The sequence below is a fragment of the Physella acuta genome, unplaced genomic scaffold (genome assembly GCF_028476545.2).
Source record: "Physella acuta isolate Inbredline_101_S28 unplaced genomic scaffold, ASM2847654v3 ptg000027l, whole genome shotgun sequence".
Lineage (NCBI taxonomy): Eukaryota > Metazoa > Mollusca > Gastropoda > Physidae > Physella > Physella acuta.
The window spans coordinates 149,613-162,072 of record NW_026731547.1 but is presented as its reverse complement, the minus strand read 5'-3'; the positions used below and the strand labels follow the sequence as shown (position 1 = coordinate 162,072).

The 12,460-nt window shown below is 30.3% G+C and overlaps 1 protein-coding gene across 1 annotated transcript; it reads left to right on the top strand.

The window, feature by feature from the left end:
- The first annotated feature begins 727 nt into the window (after positions 1 to 727).
- On the top strand, positions 728 to 1,378 carry LOC131941035 (uncharacterized). The gene is made up of 2 exons (XM_059300021.1): positions 728 to 825; positions 930 to 1,378. The coding sequence occupies exons 1-2, from the start codon at positions 762 to 764 to the stop codon at positions 1,376 to 1,378; spliced, it is 513 nt and encodes a 170-aa protein (XP_059156004.1). The 5' UTR covers positions 728 to 761.
- Positions 1,379 to 12,460: the final 11,082 nt, after the last annotated feature.

Here is a 12,460-nt window from a genome sequence, read left to right as displayed (position 1 = left end):
TGCCACAGTTTATGCGAATTAAACTGGTTGTCATGTGACGGCCTATCTTGACTAATCCACTAGAACGATGGTTTAAAAAAAGGTTACGCTGTAACATTGCATTAAACCCCGTTCCAACTAACCAATAAAATATTTAAGAAAAACGGAAGTCGGAAGTTTTCCCGGAATAAAATAGCAAGGATGCAGTATTTCGCCTTCGGACAAGTGTACTTTCGGGTATTTGTCGCAATCGAGCAAGTGTCCATTCGTGAAATCACTTTTCTGGCAAATAGCATTCGCGCAATGTATTTCGTGAATTTTTCTTAGACCCAAGAAAAACATTATTATAATTTTTATATTAACGATGATTTTTTGATGTTTTATGTAACACAATGTAACATGAATTGAACTTAAAATATTCACATACAATTGTAATTTCAGCTTGGACTCTCAACGATTCATCGACTCTCTGTAATTGTACAACAGGTATGCTTTGTATAGAGTAGGGACGTTTTGTTTACACCAATTTTAAGACAGGGAATATTATTTACGGCATGTCTATTTATTGTTTTTACTGGTATTTTAAACTAATTTAAAGTTAAAATTACAAATAAACGATGATATTACTAAAATTTACTAAGTTGTTTTCCAAAATATTTGTCAGATATTTATTAATATGATTTTGAAGAAAGAAATGAAACAAATGAAATAAAAAAAAACGATGTGTATATTCCACAGAAAACACAAATAGTTTTAGGTTGGTTGTCATATTTTTAATAACCATGGCAACCAAATCCCTGATATTGATTATTGTCCTCGTCTGTCTGGTGACTCATTATAAAAAAAGTAAGTGGTCGCCTGCATTAGTTGGATATCATGTCTATTAATTAATAGATAATCTATACAACTCTTATTTTTAAGATTATACAATGACAGTTTTTGACATCCAGTGAACAGATGCACTGCACGGTTTCGTCGTCCTATTGTACATTACGACAAATGCTACTTCAATAACAGAGAAACTGATAGAGACCGCTACATGAATGTTGAAGTAACTCCTGTACAAGACAGCGAGAGTTATCGTCCCTCTCCTACACTAGAGTTGTCTAACCTACACCAGTACAGCGAAGTTCAGGATGTCCTGACCTTGACCCACTACACTGAACCCACAGACACACGGGGTCATCAACAAAGTGAGACACACGTTGGGGACATCTTGACCTTACACGCACAGGAGCGGCACTACAGCGTGGTAGATGTTCAAGTCTCGCTGGCATCAAGCGTTCGTCATCTGAATCAAAGTGCTAAGGCTATAGAAGGCCAGCTGACGTCAGAACAGGTTGAACAGTTAAACGACGGTTACATCACTCCGATAGATCACTACTCGATCATTGATTGAAATTCTGAGCACAGCTTCAGATCACATGCCTCTACTATTGTTTCATAAACTGTATCTTAATATTATGCTTTTTTACTGCAATATATGGAGTAACATGGTCACATACTACTATCAAACTAGAGGCGTACTTAGCTGTTCCATATACTTATAACAGAACATCCTATATAATAGCTGGCAATCTTTATATTTTTATAACTTCAAATAATTGTGTGTTAAATATAGACAAATAGGCTTCAATGGTAAAAAGGAAAAATGAGTTAAAGGAGCTCAAATTTGAGCGAATTATTAGATTCTGAGTTTGTTATGCGAGCTACAGTTAATCGACTGTTACATCATTCCAATAGGTCAATACTCGACTATTGATTAAATTTCTGAGCACAGCTTCAGATCACGTTCCTCTGCTTTTGTTTAATTAACTGTATGTTAATATAATGCTTTTTACATTAATATTATGCAATAGGACATTCACACACTAATATTAAACTATACGTAACTTTTCCACCCACATACATATAACATCCTATATAATAATTGGCAAAAATTTTTTGTGTAACTCAAAATGATTGTGCTATTAAGATTGATCGAAGTAGCTTCAATGGTATCACTGAAACAAAATATATCAAATATGGAAAACTATAAGCTATTGCGTTTTTTATGGCGGCCACTTTTTCTTTCAATCGCTTGCTAATGAATAACGGACATATATTAACAATTTAGTCTTTGATAGTGTTTTTTTATATATACTTTTCATATGCAGTACTTGTTGCAGATGTGTCAATTTTCAAGGACAGATAATAATATATCTATATGTATCATTGATCACAATTGATTGGGTTTGACAATATGACATTACTTTGTTAGATTTTTTGTTCAGTTGTCTGTGTCGATTCCCATGCACGAAAAGGTCATGGAAACCATACGGAATGACAATAAAAAGAAGATTTTGATTTACTTTGTAGTAAATAATTGAAAATAAAATGGCTTTTCAGTTCTTTTTACGTAGTTATTTTATTATTTATACCTGACCTCCGACTTTTTTTGCCAGTCAAGGCTAAATTTATTTAACCAAAACATTATGAGCTTAGTGGCAATAAAAGATCTATGAAATAAAATGAATTATTAACGCTTTATGTTTGTGACTGATAGAATAAGAAAATATGTAGAGGCAGCAAGGGAGTGATGATCTCTATGACTGCATTTTAAGGATAGTAGTACTATTAGGAGTACGTGTGGAGGTTCTGTGTAGATTTATTCAAATGAATAAAATTTAAACTAACTAAAATAATTGAAACTATAACACCCTCTCTATTACTTATGGCAACGTAACCGGTTATTTGACTTTTAGAATTATGTTTCTTGTTGATATAAAATAAGATGGTGCTTCATAATATCAAATTTGGTTATTAATTTGAAGTGCGCTTCTCTGTCGTGATTACAATAAAATAAACATATGGTGAGGTATTTTAATTTTTAAAATAATACGAAATTTTATATACCAGTTGCTATTATTCCAGGAATTATTTCAGTTCGCTGCAACAATTCTATTAATGCAGACGATACAAAGTAAGGCTTTTTATCTCGAATTTGTAGAAAGCTTCATGCAAACTAAGAATCTATATATATAATTCTCCTCTTCGAGCCGTTAGAAAACAAGCTGCAAACGCTCTCCCTACCTCCCCACCCCTACATGGTTTTAGTGAGCTGTGTTCACTCTAAATGTTTACAAGCAGAGCCAACGATTTTAAACGTAGGGGGGGGGGGGAGGGGGGGGGGGGAAGGAAGGGGGGGGGGGGTTATGGTCCTTAACGAGCTACTTATAGTGTTTTAAAGAAATATTTTCAGTGTCAGCGTTGGTACTGTCGAATTCACAAATTATGAATTATTGAAAATTAGAAACAACTAAATAGCGGCGTATGTTATGCCGCGGGCCGGCTCGTTTTCTTATATTTCCTATATATGCACATATTGACAAATCTCTATGTATGAGATTTTTAGTATTTGTTTAATGATGTCATAATCTAAAGCACTACATCACACCTTATTAAGTTAGACAAAAACAACCTCATACTGGCTTTACTTATATATATATATATATATATATATATATATATATATATATATATATATATATATATATATGTATGTATATATATGAAATATATCGGATTCAATGGTTGTTTTATTCCTTCTAATTGAAGTTGACACCATAAAGACTACGACTAAAAATTAGCATTAAAAAATCATTCAGTAGCTTGTGATATCTAAATAATAAATACATAAAACGTTTATATTTACAAGCTTTTATAATTGCACTAAAACAGAAAATACAATTTTTGTGAAATATAAAAAAATATTTAAAAATATAATAAATCTGCGGTTACTTTAAATATAAAAAAATTACTTTCTTTAAATATATTAATGCACTACTATTTATTTCACTATAAATAAAAGCGTGGGCCGCTAGTTTTAATACTTATTATTATAGTGGCCCACGCTTTTATTTTTACATCATCACCTGAATACATTGTTTGTTTATAAATTGTTGATGTGTGATTTTTTGTTTGTCAAAGCTACAGCATTGCGATTTTAATAAAATGAGTTTAGCAAAACGAGTTAACAGCTATTATAATCTAAAATACAAAATTACACGATCAGTGAAGTACAAATAGTGATCATACAACATGATTGTACTAACGTATTTGCTTGATTAATATCTCTAATCAGCAGTTATTATTTAAGTATTTTTTACCAAAGAATAGCTGGAGCTCTTTGTCTTTGAACTCTATTAAACGTTCAAAAGCAAAAATCACATCCTTCCTCCATTTTCTTGAAAATCCGAGCCTGGTTAAAATACTTCCCTATTTCGTTATAAATAAGTATCGTTACACTAATTTTTGTAGATAATCTGAAGAAATACACCACGTAATTCAGGAAGAATAAACAGTAGATATATATTTATATATCTTAATAGATGTTGGTGCATACTATCACGTTATCAACTATATCTATTTTTATGCATTTATTATTATTACTTATCGTTAGAAAGATACTGACATATTTTTCATTTCGATCTTTTCCCTTTAGTGCCCTTGACAAACGGGACAGATGAAGTATATTGTATCTGTTTTATTGACCTCGGCATACCATCCGGAAAGTGAAGTCAGAACTATGCCAAACCGCCTTTGTTCAGTAAACTTGAGTCAGTTGCACATATGAGCTGACCGAGGTAAGCACATAAAACGTTTGAGTAAGCAGTTGTAAGCTCTATCTCTCATTTTATGTGTTAATTATTAAAAACTTCGTCGTCTATAATATTACTTTACAAACATTGATATTAGACTCAACGTTGTATCACTCCTACGAAAAAAAAAACAATACCAGAATTGAAAAAATAATTAACTATTTATTTCTGTTGACCAATGTAACTTTTTTTTACTGGATATATTGAACGGGCAGATACGACTGTATTGTCTCATAAAGAAAACTTTTTTTGCGGTTTCTTATTTATATTATATTTATTTGAAAAAAAAACAACAACAACAATTGATTTCTTAAATAAAATTAGTATCAATATTCTTGTTATTTAAGGTAGTTAAAGTTCTGATTGGCTACTCCTTCAAGAATGGATAGACTGGTGTTGTCATATAGTGTAGTTGTATATCATATATATTTCGGTAAATTATATCTATATACAGATATATTTTTTTACATAATTTATAATTACAAAAAATTAATAAAACTTTACATAAATTATCTATTAATGCTATTAATAAATCAATATAAATCAATATATAAATATATATATAAATATAAATCAATATATAAATATATATATAGGCTATATATATATATATATATATATATATATATATATATATATATACATATTTATTTATTTATTTATTTATTTTATTTTATTTAGTTTTCTTACTTAAAAGAGTGCTTTTTAACATAACGGTTTTTATTTGTGTTTTAATATGCAGTTAGAACAGACCAAATGACGTTTACTTATAACTTAACAAAAGAAAACGAAGAACATGTTCTAAAATTACAATGTGAGGACACCGGCAATATACGAACTGTAGAAATAAAAGATTTCAACGAAAAAACTATTTTACAAAGAAGAACATTTAGCGCAAGAAAGTTTCAGCCGTTAATTAAAATTGAAGCTCTAGTCATCGACCTATCGTGTTTAATTATCCCAAGTTACATTTGTGAAGTAACATATTTTGAAGGAAATAAAAAGACTCGTACATTACATATAGCAAACGCGAAATGTAAGTTTTTTATTTTACTAACTAATTTAAGTTCTTCTAAATGTATCAATTTATCAAATATAGAAATATTTAAAAAATGTAAGCTTTCTGCTGCGATCCCAAGTGTCTTTGACACAGAAAAGAAACATATTTAACTTAAATAATACTTGTGATAATGCTTTTCACGTTATGATGAAGTGGTACTTTCTTTTGTCTTTCGTAAACATTTTTGAAAAATTTACACTTTGTTTCTAAATAATACTGATATTTTTAACAAATACTTACTGCATTCCATGCAGCACACAAACGCTGCCAACGCTACAATTTACTTCGTGCAACACACATATTTACATACATAACGTGACGCTTTAATCCTTCTACAATACTCATTTTGTATTGCCAGGTCCACTACGTCTGATTGACGTCACAACAAACAACAGCGTGGTTCTAGCAAACGTCAACGACACAGCCGTGTTTTCGTTTAACATAATTTCGCTTGGTAATGTCACAGTGAATATAGACACAAACAATACACTATCCAACAACATTACAGAATGTGAGATGGTTTATTGCTTTACTGTTATAATTTCTTTGATCGTTAAAGAAGAATCGGATTTTAAAAACTACACAATTACTATCAAACTAGCAGAGAATGCAACGAAGTCATTAAAAATCATGTATTCTATCAAACTAAAAGGTTAGTAAACTGTGTTTACTGATTACACATTGTTTTATGTGTCCATGTTTAAAGTTATAGCAATGCTGTAAGAAAATAATAAAAGAGGGCTAAATAATAATTGGTTTAAATCGATTGACATTTATTCTGCGTCTGCACATTATAACTTATTGCAAATGCAAATTAAAAAATATATTAATACACTAAAATAATATGTTGAGATTTTTTCATTGTGCATCATCTTGCTTGATATATCATGTTATAGGAAATAAAAAGACTAGCCTTTGTATTAATTAGATGTAAAACAAATCCACTAGCCGGATTCACAACCATAGTATTTTAAAGAAATATTTCGTGTGATAAGTAAATGTTTAATTTATTGAAATAAAGTGGTTTTGGGTATCCTAATATGTATAGAAAAAATATTAATAGAAACAACATATATAATCTTTATAAATGTTGTTATTAAAGGATTTAAAAAACATTATTTTAGATACATAATAAACAATAAAAAAACACAATATCTGTAAATGTTATTATTGTATTGTTCAAATTTCGTCACTCCAGACCTCCCACAGTTTTGCTATAACCTAAACCCTAACTATACATTCTACACCCGACCCAGTGAGAACTTGTCAGTCAACTTTTGTCTGAAGTCTGGTGTAGACATACAACATCAACACAAGATGGAGGTTTATGTGGACAGACAGCGTTTATCAGATAAAGATATACAAGTAACAAAGTATAACAGCAGATACCAGTATGGACTGGGCATTGTGTTGTACAATCATACATATGACACAAACATATCTATAGAAATACGAGTGTTAAACGTTTCTTTGGAGAGTCAATTAAACATTGCACCAATTTTGGAAACGGGTAATAAAAATATGACATTGTATTTTATATTTAAATATAATCATTTGAATTGCACACCGACATACACACCGACATACACACACAAACATACATACATATATATATATATATATATATATATATATATATATATATATATATATATATATATATATACATATATATATATATATATATATATATATATATATATATATATATATATATATATATATATATATATATTCTATTTTTGTGTATGTATATATAGCCTATATATATATATATATATATATATATATATATATATATATATATATATATATATATATATATATATACATATATATAAATATACATTTATATAAGTGTAGCCTATATTAATAATTTATTGATTTTAGTGATTAATTTTAAATGAATAAATTATGGATCTAACATTATGAAAATTATATTTTGCAATTACAGAGAATCAAAAGTTGTATTCAGAACAACCAAATACCACCATTTATACCTCAGGTAAACACCAAGCAATTCTGCATGTTTAGTTCAAATACTTACGTATAATTTATTGTGTTTACGTTATAGTTTTTTTTTTACTTACAGAAAACCCTAGTGTTAATAATAATAAATACATTCTTTATTAATTTCGGTCTTTTAAATTAAAAGTAACGAGCCGACCCGCTGCGTATCATACGCCGCTATTTAGTTGTTTTTTTTTTCTACTTTTCAGTAATTTATAATTTGTGAATTCGACAGTACCAATGCTGCCACTGAAAATATTTGCTTAAAAACACTAAAACCCCCTTCCCCCCCCCACGTGAAAGCAGCCTCCTCTTAGTTACCTCCTCTAATTTTAAAAATCTTTTCAAACTAAATTATCTGCCCCTAATAGCCATCACAAAACCCATCTCTATGATTGTAAAATGTAAACAGCGTGAACCACAGCTCACCAAACCATTTGAGGGGGTGGGGGGTGGGGGGTGGGGGTGGTAGCGATAGAGAGGAAGAGAGGGGGGCTGTAAGGCGCGCTTGCAGCTTGTTTTCTAACGGCTCCCAGAAGAGAATTATATATATAGATACTTGTTATAAATTTTTAAAAATAAACTCATGATCTAGTGTAAAAACAGCAAAAAATATTTAAACACAATCAAACATATAATACCAGTATATTTATAGAAATAGAAGTTTTTAACATTTCTTTGAAGTATAATGCAGTCGCTTTCTTATCTTCAGATAAGGGTAATAAGATGTATAAAATCGACAATGCCGCGTTTTGAAACCAAACTTTTTTTAAAAAAAAATAAAAATATAATGAAAACTTTGCGTCTTGAAGATTAAAATTAAGTTTTCCTAATAGTAACTTAGTAGCTTTACAATATGGGCACGTTATCTCATTTTTTTTTTCTAAAATGGCGCTTATCGCGTTTTGAAAATAAACTCTTTATATATATATATATATATATATATATATATATATATATATATATATATATATATATATATATATATATATATATATATATATATACATGGTTTATTTATTTGTTAACGATAAGTTCATGCGTTCATGTTACACATAAATATAATTAGCGAACCGTTAATTAAAATGTGTATACTGTATTCAAAATTAGTTGCGGTTACAATAACTAAAAGTACTGTGAGTTTTTTTCTGTCAAATAATTTATCTGACGTTGTAACAAAGGAGAGGAAACAATAATTTGACACTTGACTGCTGCTAGAGTAATCAACCATATATTTAATTGTAGGTATTGTAGGTATTCTACATCTGATTGACGTCACAACAAAAAATAGCGTTTTTATGCTTACGTAAACGACACAGGCAATTTTTCTTTTAACAAGATTTAGCCAGATAATGTCACAATGAATCCAGACACGAACAATAAACAAGTAAAAAAGATTACATAATGTCATAATGTTAAATGCTTTAGTGTTATCGTTTCATTGATCGTTTAACATGAGTGGAATTTTAGGAAATCTTCAGTTATCATCAGATTAGCAGAAAATGCAACAAAGTCAATAATAAAAATATATTCCATCAGAGTATATCTCAATGTACCATATATAATTCAAAGGAGTGTTTTAAGTTGATTCTTCTCTTAAAAGTTTAATATTTATTTTTCATAATCGACCAATCTCTCTCTCTCTCTCTCTCTCTCTTTCTCTCTCTTTCTCTCTATTTTGCTCTCTCTCTCTCTCTCTCTTTCTCTCTCTCTCTTTCTTTCTCTCTCTCTCTCTATATATATACATATATATATATATATACATATATATATATATATACATATATATATGTAATATATATATATATATATATATATATATATATATATATATATATATATATATATATATATATATATATATATATATATATATATATATAATTATGTTGAATGATACAAGGACAAAGAGAAAAAGATAGTACGCATTTTCGAGAATATTACCGTTTAAGAATTTCTTAATTTAATAGCAAACAAGTTTCAGTTAATTTTTTATTCGATTCGAATTATCCGTGTTGTAAATAAATAAGTATAGAATTTTTAACATTAACACATTGCATTAAACCTCGTTCCAACTACTAATTATATTTTGATGTATTATTTAACAAAGCTCTTGCGTTAGAAAAGAATATCAAATGAATTGAGTTTATGACATATACATGAAACGGCGATGACATAAAAATAACGTGACGATTATTTACATTTTTAAATTTCAGCTTGGAATGTCAACGATTTATCGACTTTATCTAATCGTGCAGCAGGTGTGTTTGGTTTAGCTTTTCACAATAGCCTTTTAGGTTTAACAAGGGTTTATTTTTTTCGGCATATCTGTTGTTTTTTCAATATTTTAATTTAAAAATTCACAGTAATATCATTAAAATTTACTATACTATGGAAAATTGTGTAAAAAATAATGAATATGATTTTAATGAAAGAAATGAAACAAACCATAAAAATGTATATATTCTTCAGAATACACAAACAGATGTAGGTTGATTTTATTATTTGCTGTAACCTTCGCAACCACAACAGTGATATTGGTTATTGCCCTTATCTGTTTCGTCACTCATTATAAAAAAAGTAAGTTGTCAACAGCATTTTTTAAAATTTTGTCCCCACTGGTTAACATATACCATACTCTATGTAACCCTCTATGCAAAGTATACTTTATTCAACACTTATTATATTCAATGTCGTTTTTGTCATCCAGTGAACAGATGCACTGCATGGTTTCGTCGTCCTATTGTACACTACGACGAATGCTACTTCAATAGCAGAGAAACTGATAGAGACCGCTACATGAATGTTGAAGTAACTCCTGTACAAGACAGCGAGAGTTATCGTCCCTCTCCTACACTAGAGGTGCCTAACCTACACCAGTACAGCGAAGTTCAGGATGTCCTGACCTTGACCCACTACACTGAACCTACAGACACACGGGGTCATCAACAAAGCGAGACACACGCTGGGGACATCTTGACCTTACACGTACAGGAGCGGCACTACAGCGTGATAGATGGTCAAGACTCGCTGGCACCAAGCGTTGGTCATCTGAATCAAAGTGCTGAGGGTATAGAAGGCCAGCTGACGTCACAACAGGTTGAACTGTTAAACGACGGTTACATCACTCCGATAGATCACTACTCGACTATCGATTAAATTGCTGAGCACAGCTTCTGATCACTTGCCTCTACTATTGTTTCATGCATTGTTTCTTAATATTATGTTTGTGTACTGCAATATATGGAGTAAAATTGTCACATATTACTATCAAACTAAACGCGTACTTAACTGTTCCTTAAATTATACAGAACATCCCATATAATAACTGGCAAGCTTTATTTTTTTGTAACTTCAAATAATTGTGTGTTAAATATATACAAATAGGCTTCAATGGTAAAAATGAATTAAAGGAGCTTAAATTCGGAGAATTATTAGATTCTGCGTTTGTTTTGCGAGCTACAGTTAATCGACTGTTACATCACTCCAATAGATCAATACTCGACTGTTGATTAAATTTCTGATCACAGCTTCAAATCACGTGCCTCTGCTTTTGTTTAATTAACTGTATGTTTTTTTACTTCAATTTTGGTAGTCGTTATTGTCATGATCTGTTTAGTAACACGTTATTAAAAACGTACGTAGTCATATGTATTTGATTGATATTAAAGGAAAGATCCCTTTTCGAACCAGACGGCCCATTTGGCAAGTGTAGTAGACTTTACTTGTTTCTGAGTCCTCGGCATATGAAGGGAATATGTTATCAGTGTTTTGCACAGCTCCCTTTATTTTAACAAACGTTAGTTAGGTACCCATTAAAGCTGAATCGACTCAGTGACGTTCTACTGACTTATACCTAGTTTCGAAAATAATAGAGACTTTCGTGTTAGCAGTTTAATCAACAGTCATCCGCTAGGCCAAGCCGTCACGTCAATTAATTGTTTAAAGTAGCTCTATTAATTTGTTATTGTAGACAGGTTATACCTTTCTTACTTAAATTATAAACTATCCTAAATGTAGACATCCAGTGAACAAATAAAATCCTTTCTATATCGCCTTACTGTACATTAGGACATATGCTACTTAAGTAACAGTGTAGAATATACATACGGCTATACGAATATCTTAGTAACTCATGTAAAAAAAAACGCTGAGAGTTATCGTCCTCCTTCTACACAATTACTGTGAAGCTGCGAGCGTCAACACTTTGGCCGATTACTCTTAAGCTACAGACACACTAAGTAAACAACAGTCGCTGTGGACAATTGGACACAAGATCCCCACAGTGTGGTGGAGGATAACAGCTCGATGACATGACATTAAGGTGATTTCAGTGAAATCGGTGTTACTGTAGTAGAGCAGCTTACGTCCACATAGATTGAAATGTCGAACGACTTTTATTTAACACAGATATATCACTGCTCTACTATTTAACTAACTTATTGAGAGTATGATTGAATTTTAGATCTAGCACATCTATAAATCACCTTCCTCCATTTTTTAATTATTGAATTGATATCATGTAACACTCTTATAGATCACTACTGAACTTATTTTTATTCACCTCCCAAACAAAAGGTAACATTGACATTCAATTTTATTTCACGCGGTTTGCTTTGATTAGGTGTTATAAATAAACCGAAAAATTAAGATACATTTATTTTTCAGGTTTATAAACGAAACATCATGGGACCAATGTTAGAATTTGCAGTATCACATTTTTTGTTTCCCCATTGCTTCCATTTTAACAACATCTAGCACTCTTTAAAAA